Source organism: Hetaerina americana, unplaced genomic scaffold (genome assembly GCF_022747635.1).
Source record: "Hetaerina americana unplaced genomic scaffold, ioHetAmer1.1.p SCAF_9, whole genome shotgun sequence".
Lineage (NCBI taxonomy): Eukaryota > Metazoa > Arthropoda > Insecta > Odonata > Calopterygidae > Hetaerina > Hetaerina americana.
The window spans coordinates 22,292,044-22,305,269 of NW_027287538.1; the positions used below are offsets into that span (position 1 = coordinate 22,292,044).

The 13,226-nt window shown below is 35.9% G+C and overlaps 3 protein-coding genes across 3 annotated transcripts in view; 2 read left to right on the top strand and 1 right to left on the bottom strand.

Moving 5' to 3' along the window:
* Window positions 1-6,222, top strand: part of PolE1 (DNA polymerase epsilon catalytic subunit 1) — a 53,393-nt gene extending 47,171 nt beyond the window's left edge. Inside the window, exons 32-36 of the mRNA XM_071598026.1 lie at window positions 1,375-1,676; window positions 2,533-2,656; window positions 4,704-4,915; window positions 5,405-5,537; window positions 5,974-6,222. Coding sequence (XP_071454127.1) covers window positions 1,375-1,676; window positions 2,533-2,656; window positions 4,704-4,915; window positions 5,405-5,537; window positions 5,974-6,162 — 960 coding nt within the window. The 3' untranslated portion in view covers window positions 6,163-6,222. The remainder of the gene's footprint in view (window positions 1-1,374; window positions 1,677-2,532; window positions 2,657-4,703; window positions 4,916-5,404; window positions 5,538-5,973) is intronic.
* A 2,670-nt stretch (window positions 6,223-8,892) lies between these two features.
* Window positions 8,893-9,685, bottom strand: ATPsynCF6 (ATP synthase, coupling factor 6). Its single transcript, XM_071597682.1, has 4 exons — window positions 9,641-9,685; window positions 9,328-9,480; window positions 9,114-9,250; window positions 8,893-9,036 (listed from the first exon to the last, which is right to left on the bottom strand). Exons 2-4 carry the CDS (start codon window positions 9,477-9,479, stop codon window positions 9,014-9,016), a joined length of 312 nt encoding a protein of 103 aa, XP_071453783.1. The 5' UTR covers window position 9,480; window positions 9,641-9,685; the 3' UTR covers window positions 8,893-9,013.
* A 302-nt stretch (window positions 9,686-9,987) lies between these two features.
* pnt (ETS transcription factor pointed) overlaps window positions 9,988-13,226 on the top strand; it is a 677,261-nt gene continuing 674,022 nt past the window's right edge. The window contains exon 1 of the mRNA XM_071598027.1: window positions 9,988-10,091. The gene's annotated coding sequence lies outside the window, so the exon portion shown is untranslated. The remainder of the gene's footprint in view (window positions 10,092-13,226) is intronic.

Sequence of the window (13,226 nt, forward strand, 5' to 3'; positions counted from 1 at the left end):
CTTAAAAATTTCACAGCTTAGGTGAAGCTGAGGGTGTCTACCCACGTGGAAGCAATGTTTCCTTGTCCACCACAGTAAAATGAGGCATATTTGAAAAATAAGGGCCATCTTTATATATTTAAATATTGGTGGGTAAAAACAAAGTTATGGGCATGTAGTGCCATGCATTGATTGTTTTAGAAGCCACTGAAGTTATTGTTTTGATTCAGTAGTCGTTTGTCTATTGGCGGATGCAGAAAACGATGTCCGTGAAATTCGTTGCTCCTGCCAAGTGCATGTGATGATTCTTTTTTTGTGTGAAAAAGGATCATCATCTGCCCATATCCATCAGAAGTTGTGCCTAGTTTATAGATCTACAGTAATGGGTGAAGAAAAGGTTTGACAATAGTTTTGAGACTTCAAAAATGAGTGCATAAATGTGCATGATGAAGAGTTGAGTGGCGGGCCCAGTTCCAGACCAATGAAATCATTTGACAAGTGGACCAAGAACTGTGATCTGATTAATTATTAGTGCTCTGGCTGATAAATTTCCTCTTGTTGACCACACGGTTAATTACACAATTGTTACAGAAAAGCTCAGTTATCACAGACTGAGTGCAAGGTGTGTACCAAAAATGCTTACCGACCAACACCAAGTCCAAAGAATGTTGAGTGGATGAATGTTTTTGGGCTGCTATTCGCAAGACAGAGATGACTTGTTTTTTTGCATCTAGTGACTTTTTCCTCTTCTTGCACTTCAAACAGTCGCCTGGTGGTCAATGGTTTGAAAGCAAAGAGGAGCTCAAGACTGGCATTAAGAACTGGTTCAATTCCTAGGTGGAAAACTTCTATACTCATGGATTGAAGAAGCCGGTGCAGCATTACAAAAGGTGCTTAGAAGTGAGCATCAATTATGTAGAAAAGTGAATTAGATTTGAAGGAAACTAAAGTCATCAATAAAAACACTAAATAGTGAATGTATATCATTTTATGACCTAACAGCCTTAAATTATGAATATGTCTCATACAGATTGAATTAGTAGATATTAGGGGGAGGCTAATAAGAGCTATGATAATTTGTGCCATTAGGGATGTAGGTAATTATGAAAGGGTACGATATTAAGGTAATGAAGGAAAGAAACCCAAGGGTTAGGCTATGTTTGACGAAAGATGCCTGTGGGTGAACATTATAACTTCCCATTCGATGGACAGAGTGCTCCACTTGAAGTACTCTCTGCATAGCACTGAATGTGGGAGTAGGGATACCCTTAAAAAATCCTGCTACTATTGGGATTTGAACATGGGTCTTGGGTTGGGAATCCACACCATATGGCATGATATTCAACCTTTTGATTAATTTTAATTGTATTTTTTTTTCTTGTCTTTTTTTTGCAGCCGGAAATAGTGATGAACTGGAATCTCATGGAATACTTACCAGATGTGAGTGTTCAAGCTGGTTTCAGCACTGTCATTGCTGGTTATATAAGTGCAGTGTACAAGCACTTGAAGGAAACAGCAGAAGATCGAGCCAAGGTCGGAGTTATGACTCCTGTGAGACCATGGAAGAAGCGGCATGAGTCCATCTCATCTCAGCTGACGCAGCCTAGTCAAGAGCCACTTGGTCTCGGTGTTCACATGGGAGCATCCAGTTTTGCACGAGAACTGATTGGTGGTGATATGTCCCAGAAACTTTTTCAGTTAGTATTTACTTATGTTATGCTTACACTTAGTGACATTTTATTTTATTTTTAGTGATATTTTTATCTCTATCCAATTTTAGAGACATTCTTTGCCATTCTTTGGTATAGTGTTGCAACCACAGTCCAATCAATCACACAGTAATCTGTTGATATTGTTTAGTATTTTCACTGTTACAAAAATACTCAATTCTAAGTAATTTTTGAAGTTACCCAAAATATGTGTTGTAAATGAAGAAATGCCTTAATAGTAAACATTATTTATTAGCTCTTCCATTGTATTTTAATGAAATGGATTCAAAATTACTAGACTAATATATTGTGTTTATATCATGTACTGCATACCCCAAATCATTACTGAAAATGTTGAATAGTTTGTGATCATTCTGGGGATAATGTATTATCAGTGTCATATCATGCCAGAAACAATGCCGTCCATTCTACTTTCTTCTCAACTGAGGATTCTCATGTGTATTCATATTCGCTTGGGATAAATCTTTCATATTTGTGAGACAGAAAAAATCCAACTACCCTAGAGCTAAAAAATATGCCTTTCAACCCAATCCTTATACAAGGGCTTCGGTAATTTTTATCACGTCTGCAATTAAAATTACTGATTTAGATCACTTGATCCTAATAAATGGGAAAATACCTATGTATTTATTGGAAACATGAGCTCTCAACACATTTCATGTTCTTGGTCATTTTTATTTTTCTTCAGAATGATAGTTTTTGCATATTTTTAGTTAACATTAAAATGTCAATAGTATAGTTTACGTAGAAATTTTAACAAATAATTTCTGCAATAAACTCCTTCACAAATGCTAATGCTTTATTTGCCTTTAATTTTTAACAGTATAACTCAGAAGATCCATAAAAAGATGCCGTCTCGAGAGATAGACAGCGAAGATTCTCTAGGTGTGATTATGGAGCACGAAAAGATTGGTCCAGCCTTGGGATTTGTGAAAGCTGTTTGCAAGGTTAGAGGTTTAAATGAAACTCCTTCCTTTGTCAAGAAATCCCCCCTTTGTGGGATGTAATATTCTCTCTTTATTTTTTTGCTTTATTCCGCTGTTGTTCTCGCATAATACACATTTTTCATCCCATTTTGCTGTAAATAATGCATAATTGTGTATTGATGACATAATATATTTAATTATAATTTAATTATATTATTTGACATAATATAAACTTTTCATGTTTTCCTAAATTTGTAATGGCAGTTTTAGATAATTCTCATTAGTGTAGTTGATATTTGACCAGATGCTTCTGAATTAATGTTACAGTTATTGTATAATAGATGGTGTCTTTCTAAAATTTCAAGTGTCGTAATGCATAAATAATTATTATGAAATTTAATTCAGGTACAAACATTAGTTCATACATAATGAGCAAGGGTGACAGGTGGGTAAGAAGGGACAAGAAAAATGTGAATTGTCTCATCGCAGTTTATTACCTGAAATTTGAACATTTTTCATGAGTTAATTGATTTTGTTTAGTTTTGCTTTAAAGTACAAATTTCTATGCCTTTTTTACCACTTTACCCGTGATAATTGTGGAATTTCAGGTTGAATGCATCATTTGATACAAAAACAGAAGCTACACATGGTTTGCAAACTTCATAGCATATTTTGATCCATTGGAAATAAAATTTTCTTTGATTTCCCCAAAGTTATGGTAAATGCATAGTACATATGCACATTGAAATCAATATAACTGACAAGAATGTTAAATTTTAATAAAAATGGATTCACAATTCCCTAAAAATATTTATGAAAATGTTAACAGAGACAATGACCAAATTCCTGGAAGCCTGGCTCTTTTGGATGTTAGCACTCTCACCTAAAATAATTAAGCATACTTTGCTGTGATCGAAAAGCAATTAAATGTAGACTCATTCAATTTGGTTGGGGTATTTTGATGTTTGCCATGTTTTCTTTAAATGGTGCATTCTGTACACCAGTATACTTAACTAATTATAGTATCTTAGAACTAATGACGGTAGAGTGAGGTTTGATTGCTAGTCACTTAAAAATATTTGTTATTATTGATATTCTACTATTTAAGGTAGGTTTTGGATGGGCGCAGCCTATTCAATTGTACAACAATACATTCACTTGCCCCTCCCATTAAAAAACACTATCCAATATCTGACACTATACATTTAGATTCCCTTCAATTCCATATACTTCTTTCCTCCCTTCCTCATTTGCCAATCATTCTCCCCTCTATATATCAAAGTATTCTTCAACATCCTATCGTGAATTGAAATGCTCTGAATCCATCTTTCCCGACTGCTTTGGATTTCTCCCAACGATCCCCTCTGCTCCCCTACCATGCTCACCACTTCCTCGTCTGTTATCCTTTCTGTCCACTTCACCTTTCCCATCCTTTTCCACACACCCACATTATCTCAAAAGCCTCCAATGTATGCCTAAATATCTGCTTCATTGACCATGTTTCTGTGCCGTACATAACCATGCCCATAATTATGTTTTGATGAGCCTTTTCTTAACATCCTTACTCAAAGCCCCTGTCATCAATTTCTTCCTCCTCGAGAAAACTTTTTTACCTAATGCAACTCCTTACTTTTTTATCATTTTGGTCCAAAACACTCTTGCAATAGGTAAACTGTTCCACCTGCTCTAGCTCATTAGCTCCTAATCTAATATATAACTTAGCTTCTCTCTTTCTTGGAAACTTTTAACTCTTGTTTGCTTACATTTATTCTCATCAAATACCATCACAGGCTTTTTAATATGCTCAGCAATGCTTGTAAACCCTTGGCTGACTGGCAAACTAAAGCTTGAAGTGATTTATATGCCATGAAATGATATAATCAAGGCATAATTTTTTCTAGCTTATCTCATGGAATGGTGTTAGATTGGGTAGAATACCAGTCTCTCAGCATGTGATGCTTGATTTCAACTCATTCTTTTTTTATTGAAATGCAAGTGTATTCCCATAGGACACAGATGATGATGGAAAATAACTTGTTCAAATGATGTTCATTAATTTTTTTTCCAGGTCCTTTCCCTTGACAGCAGTGTGTCCGAAGAAGTCTCCAAACTTCGTAGGAATTTACTTCGTCTCATTGGTATAGGTGAATTCAGCAAGGAGGCTGAGTGGCATGATCCCTGCATATCATATGTCTTGCCAGAAGTGATATGTAGGTCATGTAATCACTGCAGAGACATTGACTTATGCAAGGACAATTACAGGGCTGAGGAAAATGGAAGGTAAATGGGAATTATTATCCGTGGGAAATTCATTTATATTTATCATTCAGGAGCCCCCTTCCTCTGTGAGATTCTGCTCCTTGAAGGTTCATCTTTTTAACAGTGATAAAGATGATAACAGATTTGCCTGTTGCTTGCGAGTGACTTTTTATGATAAGCAGTCTGATCTTAATTAAAGAAACCAATGAAAAGTCTGAGCATGCATGGAAATAGTAAAAATTCTACTCCAATATATTTCGGCTCTTTATCGCAGTAGTTTATATTTGCCTATATTGTTACATTATCAGGTATAAAATATTTGGACTTATATCTTACCAGAATAATTAGTGCAATGTTATAATGCATCTTATGTACGAGTTATTTTACTGTGACTTTTACTCTGTGTTCATCCTAATACTTCATTATAATACTGTTGAGTCTTCGACATTCATGGAAGCATTGGTATCAACTCATTAAGAAATTGACATGCAACTTTATTTTGTCTGGCAGGAATGTTTGGATATGCCCACTGTGTCAAGTTCCTTATGATAATTCAGAAATTGAATATTCATTGCTTGATATTGTGCACCGGAAGTCAATGGCTTATATGCTGCAGGATCTTCAATGTATAAAATGTCACCAGGTAATTATTGATTGTAATTTTTTGTTACACTCCAAATATAATTAATATTCTACTCCAGAAAGTAGCATTGAACATCACATAGCATTCATTGCCCTATGATGTTTGTTGCCATGACATCGCTTTCGTGAGTATAGGCTAATTGCCTATAAAACTGGTTTCCTGGCAAAACTTCATTGCATCAGTGAAAGTCATTCATTAATATCTCACATTGTGTTTTTGAGTCACCACTTGCTTCCAAATAGAGCACTACTGCTTGCTTTTTGTTAATCAAAACTATGAATAATTTCACAGTATGTATGCTCTGGAATGCATTATTATCTATTGATTTGAGCTCTTCATGAGTTGCTATTTTATTTCATGGGACAACTTCAAGCTTTATTTGAGTATGGAGATAACACTCAGCATTAATTTGGTGTGCCTCCTCCTTTTTTTTCAGATTAAAATGGAAAATATTGCGGATTACTGTGCGTGTGCAGGTGATTTTAAAGTGTTGAATGGGGCAGAGGTTTTATTGAGGCAAATCAGAACATTTAAAGTGATTGCAGAACAATTTGATATGCCTCTCCTATTGGAGAACGTAGTATGGATGTTATCACATAATAAAGAAAGTGTTCCAACAAAGTAATAAAACGATAGTGCTGGTGTGCGTATTTTAACAACTTGAGTGATAAAAAAAAGGCTGAAATTGTGGTGTTTAGAAGTAAAATGTTTGATATTTTTTAAGTATGATTAATAAATTTAAAAAATATCCCTACTGTGCAGGTTAATGTTTACAAAGGAACTTATTTAAGATGTTAAGCACCCCTCTCTGCTTCTCTGTTTAATTATGTCTACCCATGTTGCTGTCTTGGTTCACATTTTTGACAACTTCCTAAATTAATGCAGTAATTGATTTATTTTGGAATTTTCATCATTGCTTGAATGTATTGTTATATGCAAAGCTAAATATGTAGCTCGACTACAAATTTTGACTGCTGTAAATCCAAAGCATTCCTTTTCATAGACCAGATTAAAACAGAGAATAGGGTAAGATGATTTGTATCCTATCAAGGCAAGAGTACTTTTTGTAAGTTAGAATCTAGTGACCTCCCAGGCATGATATACATGATTGCTCCCCCTATAATGAGGATTCGATTCCAAGGCATATTTTTTAGCTCTTGGGTAGTAGACATAATTTCTGTCACACAAATATGAAAGAGTTATTCCAAGAAAGTGAATACATATGCGTGTTATCAGTCAAGAAGTAAGTAAAATGGACTGCATATTTTTAATGTGTGATATGGTGGAATTGGAAAGCAATGACCAAATTACCCTGTATTTGTATTACCAAGGTATAGCATTTAATATATCAGAAGTGGTATTATTTGGTCATTAAAAAAGTAGATCTATCTCTCTTCCAGAGTATCAACACCAAGCAAGGTGAACCTGTATCCCTCCCAAATTTTTTCTGTGAAGCAAAGGGCAAGGCAGATGGTAAGTGGTTTTAATATTCATTTGTGCCTACTTTGTGGGCTATACCAGAATTTCTCCCCTAATTCTGAATTATAATATGAGGAAAGGTTTTTTTTTGGCTTCCATCACAATACCTGTGAATACAAGGTTTCTCTTTTACCTACCCATGAAGTCTCTTTTCAAGCCAGCATATATTTCTACAGAATTAGAACTTTTTTTTGATCCAACTAAAAAAATCATGTACCTAGTTGTGATGGATTGGCTTCAATCAATCATACTTGAAAAAAGACATGTCAAATTTTCCACTCACACAAGACTACTTGGAACTTGGTGGATTGTGCATACAATACTCAAATAATCGCTCTCTCATGTCAAAGTAATGTTTAATTCTTCGGTGGAAAAAAATTCGCACCTGATGAAAGTTGATATGTGAGACAAGCAGTTCCGAGTGCACGTATATATCTTACTCCATAGTAGAAAAATGGATCTTTCAATAAAGTAAAGGTTACCAGGCTTTATTACCCCACCTACCAATTATGGTATACACCATTGTAAAAGTATTTCATTATTATTTCCTTTTATGAAATGGGAATATTAAAAAAATGCTTCAATGAAGAACCTATCCTATAGTTTTGTGTGCATACATCTGGACAAAATAAATTTCCATTGATTTCACTTTTATAAACGGCTCCCATTACTTGGCAGCATAAGGGTTGAATCTGTCACAAGTGATTAATTAATTAAAAATGTTAGTCTAAGAGATTAATAGAAGGCTTAAGACAAGACATTGGTATTACAGAAAATATTTCTCAAATTTTAAAATCTTTGGTTGAAATCTCCAATTTCAGTATGGTCTAATATGGTGGAAGTAAATCTCTTATGAAGAAAAGTTTTTCTCTCCAACTATTCTCTCTCTCTCCCCCCCCCCCCCCCCCCCCCAAAGAAATCTCTGAACACAGGAGAGTCATCATATAAACTTTATAACGCCTGTTGTATTTAAAAAGGAAGGGATATGTAGGTTGAACTAAAACTTCGATAGACCGCTAGTTCTCTTATTATTTAGGTTTGTCGAGCTATCAATGCATGCATGTCACTTTTCCCTGCCACAAAAATTCATCATTCAGACCCATATATAATTTCCATAGTACTACCTATGGGCAATCAATGGACCTGGAGCAAAAGATTACCAGCCAAGCTTGGGTTACGGTTTTTTCAATTGCACACCACATGTAAATTATTCTAGCGAATTCTGAAAGTTTTGACTCGGAAAATAAAGTATCTCATTATGTGGAACAAAAATGAATCACCAAGAAGTAGATCAACATCGAAACCATACATTACCTTTTACAAACAATACTGCAACATAAACTTGCTTCCCAGAGCAGAGGTAAACAAAGTTTAGAAAACTTACTTGAATAGGTTAATCAAACAGTTCACTGCTTCAGACCTCTACCTCGGAGTTCAACCATAAGAATATGCGGTCAGTCACTCAAGGGCACTGGTTAATTTATACCTTGCGGTAAATTTAACAATAATTATGGTTAATGGTAAAAGATTATATATTTGCATTGTTACTGCCTCTATATACCGACATTTCAAGTCTGGTAACTAAACTGCGTGATGAACTCGAAATTTATGTGAAACCAATCCTGAAAGTAATTTCTCTCTTCAAATATTAATTACAAAATTTAATCAATGGGGAAAACCTTCCTCTTTCTTACTGAGTGACCATTGATAAATATTTGCCAGATAGTATGCAAATAATCCTAGGCTCCATAGATATACGCACAAGTAAGTACAATATGAAAGAAAATAATGCTAAGGATGAGGACTTAATTTTTTAATATGACCAAATAAATATTTGTTAAACTTCATTACTTATAGCTAAAATAAATTAAGGATAAACTTTTCCATGACTTTTAATTGTATTAGGTTAATTACAAATGAAAATATTGATACTAATTACCTAAAATTGTTTATTTAACAACTGTACATATTCACGTTTCGTCACTATTGATGGGAATTTATATGGGATCCACTTTGGGGTCTGAAAAAAAGAAGAGTAGTAATTAGCAGCAGTTCCGACCAAACTAAGGATTAAAAAAAATAGAAATTACTCCATACCCTGGAACTTGAAATCAGGAAATTTGGTCATGTCCTCGCCAGCCGCTCCACCGTATTGCATAGTTACCTTAGCCAATTCGGACTTGAGTTCGCGTTCAATATCAGGGGAAGGTTCGACTAAATTTCCCCCTGCTGATCTGAGGAATAAGGGGAAGTTATTTAATGGTGAATAATGTTGAATATATATTACCGAAAGTATGGGAACGAAACTCACTTGCTCTTCTTGCCGTATTCACGAACTTTATCAAGAAATAACTGCTGAATTGGATCCGTTGCTTTTTGCAGAGCAGGGGCACATATTCCTATATTTCTTCTAAAGAGTACAGGAGCCTCTCTCCTTAAATTCATTATGACTTGAGTAATCATTCTGCAAGGATCAAAACAATAAGGAGATATAAATTAAAAGATTTTACATACCAAATAATCGGTTTATTCAATAGCATAATCATCGCTATATTATGAATCTTTCGCATTTATGATAATAATACACAATGTTATTTCATTATATTAACTTATATTCCTCTTACTTTGCGCTCTGTCGTCTACTCCGGCTCAAGATGGCGACAGGAAGAATAGTGTACACAATTCAATGTCTTGAAATTCCTTTACGAATAGATAATTCGATTACTACTCCTTTTTATGGCAATAAATATTATTTTTTAAATTTTAATTAGTGTTTTGAGTCTTTAAGAGATGATAATTTTAAATTTAGTATATAACTTCATGTGTTTAGTGTTCTATAGGACGTCACTGCCGGGTATGGGTTGCTCGCCAATCAGGGAAGACTTTTACGTAATTCATTCATTCATTGAAAGAGTCAGCCATAATCTTGATGCTCCTCTGGAGTAGTGCATGGGCCGTGTGACTGCTTGTGAATTTTCGCGTCAAACAGTTGTTTATAGTTGTTTACACCTTCATATTTTTTACTCCTTAAGTGCCTGAAAGTTCCATATCACCATTCGCTGCCTCATCTCTTCGGTACGTACAATATTTCTTTTAATTAATCTTTTACCCGCTAAAATCTCGGGTGCTTTCGAGATTTTTTTACGCGAGTTAAAAATTTTGTTAATGTAAGTCTTTTGTGTGCACATTTTTCGCTGCCTTCAGATATTTAATTTGTGACTGTGGAAGGTGGGTTGTCAGCGCTTTATTCTCATAGAAATGGCTTTTTTTTACGCTGTTCTTTTGAGGGGGAATGTTTTATATTTCTACTGTTTATGAGTGTTAAGGCGAAGTCGTATTTTGTTTTCCATTGGCCGCGAAGTGAAGCTATTTTCTCTTCAGAAGAAAATAAAAATCACCAGTAATTTATTTCTTTCGATACGAGATTTGAGCTGTGACTCGCGAACTGAGTTTCGTCTCCGAGCATGCTGCGCTCCGGGATGACACGACCGGCTTATTTTATAGTCAGTCGCTCCGGCATAATTGGGATTGGCAGAATTAATCGTGTGTTGGTTTTTTGCTTTGTGACAATTTCATTATGTTCCTTGTTGGAAAGCAACGACTTCGGTTTTATTTATATGCGTCAAGATTCGCACCCGTATTTGTTTCCGGAATCGAATGTGTGCAAAATTTCGTGTAATTTACGTGCAATATTATTGATAGCCTTGTGTATTTTTGTAGAGCTGGTTAAGAATTCGAGCGTGTAGAAATACGAACAGTCGCGCTGATCCCAGCATCGCGGGCTCCTTGTTGGGTTGTTTTTCGGCTCTCCCTTCGCTCGACCGTCCGCTCGCTCCCCCGGCACGCGCCTCACTCCTGCCCATTCCTGGATTCAGCGTGTTTACTCTTTCTCTCTCTCCTCGTGTCAAGACATTTTGTCGGCCCCGTTCGCCGAAAATGTTTTCCTTTTGGCCTTCATGCGGAAAAGACACCAACGACTCGAAAGTATTTGGAATCGCGGAAGTATTTTAAAGGAATGAAACATACTTTTGTGCACCAAGAGAAAAAAATATCATCCCTGTAGTATTTCGCGACTCAAGGTTCAGAGTGATGTGCTCACTGTGCTTATTTGTTCTCTGTTGCCAGTACTAGGGGAGCGCGACATAAACCAATGAGATGTCTACCAACATTTTTTAAAATAGTTTCCGTGTGTAATATTATTCCTAAACGTTCACTGATATAATGGAGGCTGTGAATTTTGAAAGTGAAAATAATAAATATCGAAAAATTCCCTGCATAGGAAATGCCTTTGTTGCTTAAAAATGTCAAAACTACGTTCAGCATCGGTTCTCCCCCGCGAATACAATATCCGCCGCGCTAATTATTTCAGCATACCGGATGATTTATTAATTGCATGAACAAGGTGTCCTGAAATCTACCTTCCCCGGGTGTGTGGCAGAGGGTTGTATTCTGCACCAGGCATGAGGTATCAACGCTTAATATTCCATAAATTTTAGTTACTAAAAAGTCTTCAGTTGTCCTCTTTCTATATTTCTATTTATATTACGACTGATATCGCGCGGACGTTGTTTTTTCATGCTTGTTTATTCACTTTTTGCACCATTTTGGGTTAGTATATTCGGTGTCCGTTTTAGTGCGATGTAAGGAATAATTAAAATTTGTATGCTGCTCGCCGGAATATTTTTGGTGCTTGAAGATTTAGGCAAACATGTATACATATCATTCGCGCCGTTCCATTTCGTGTTAGGCTCCAAGAAATAACATGGCTTTAGATTACGATTAGAAACTTTATTCCTTTGGCTAATTTCTACAGTAAATCCATGATCATGCAAATTTACGTTGAATGAGTTTTTGATGCAAGATTACGGTTTGTTCATTCTCTGGTTACACATTTTGTTTCCGAGAATTTTAATATTCCTTGGCTTGTCCTGTCAACCGCATTCAGTCACGAATTTCACGGGCTACACCTTCCTCCCTTCCTTCCTCTTCTCAGTTATATATGTATTGCGAATAGACTTTCATCCTTTTCCCTCAACATGACAAAAGCAGCGTGGGACACATCCAATGCACATTCATTTTTGACCCACACCTCCCACGTCTCATACTATATTTTTACCTCGGGCACTTCATTTAAATATGTTCAAGGGAATCATACTTTGTGACCTTGTCTTTCCGTTAGGAAATTCCTTTTGTCTTATCGAGTGCTTATCGAAATCAGGTTTTTAAAATTACAGGCGACGTGTACTGGTACCTATATTTACAATTTAATCACAGCGTTCTTCGGCGCAAAGATTTTTCGAATCAAGGCATTTTCACCCCTACATTCTCCGTGTTTAGTCGATCTCTCCAAAAGTTATCCCAGTCTCGTTGGAGTGGAATCGACTTCGTCGTTGTTCCTCTGCGTTGTGCTATCGTAAACGGCCACAGATAGGTACGAATATAGTGATTAAGTGAGCGCACCCAAGAATTGATACAGCGTGTTCATTTTCGATCCGAATTCATTTATCGAAAAAAAGTGTGGGGTGGAAGAATATGCAAATTTACCCTAATTTTTATTGCTTTATAGTCTTTAATCATATCCCGGCACAATATTTCATGGATATAATTTCGGCTCAATTTTTTTTTCGTACTAACAAGCGAATGGTGGGATCTGGCATGTTTTTCACGTCTATGGACGATTTGTTATTCATTTATTTCCAGTTTTACGACAGGTTGCTCCCATTCACCGTTCTCGCGCGGACCGGTTTGGTGCAGGCAGAAATTATTCTCTTTTTTTTTCAATGCTTCATTTCGACCGCCTTATTCTTTATTTTATTACGTTTAAGAAAGGGTCAGCGCGCTTACCTCTCGCCACTGCAGTTGAAATGCGACGTGGATTATATGTACTTTCTACCTCGTAGGTATTACTCCACTTCCCTTTTCCTTGGTCATCAGTTACGCTTTTTTCTCAGTTATTTTCCCCTGATTCGCACTACAAATACATTAATTCATGGCGTTTCACATGCGGAAACTTAAAGCGTATATGAATTATTAGAGGAGCTTGATCGGGAATTACTCACGGAACGAATGTTAAATTACTTATTAAATCTCTTGCATAAATTGGAAGGATGTCTCACTTTAGCGATGATGTTGAAAATGTATTGTTTGCCCCATTATAATACGGTAGGAGAGATCATATCAATGTATTGGGAGGGATTAAGTATTGAACAG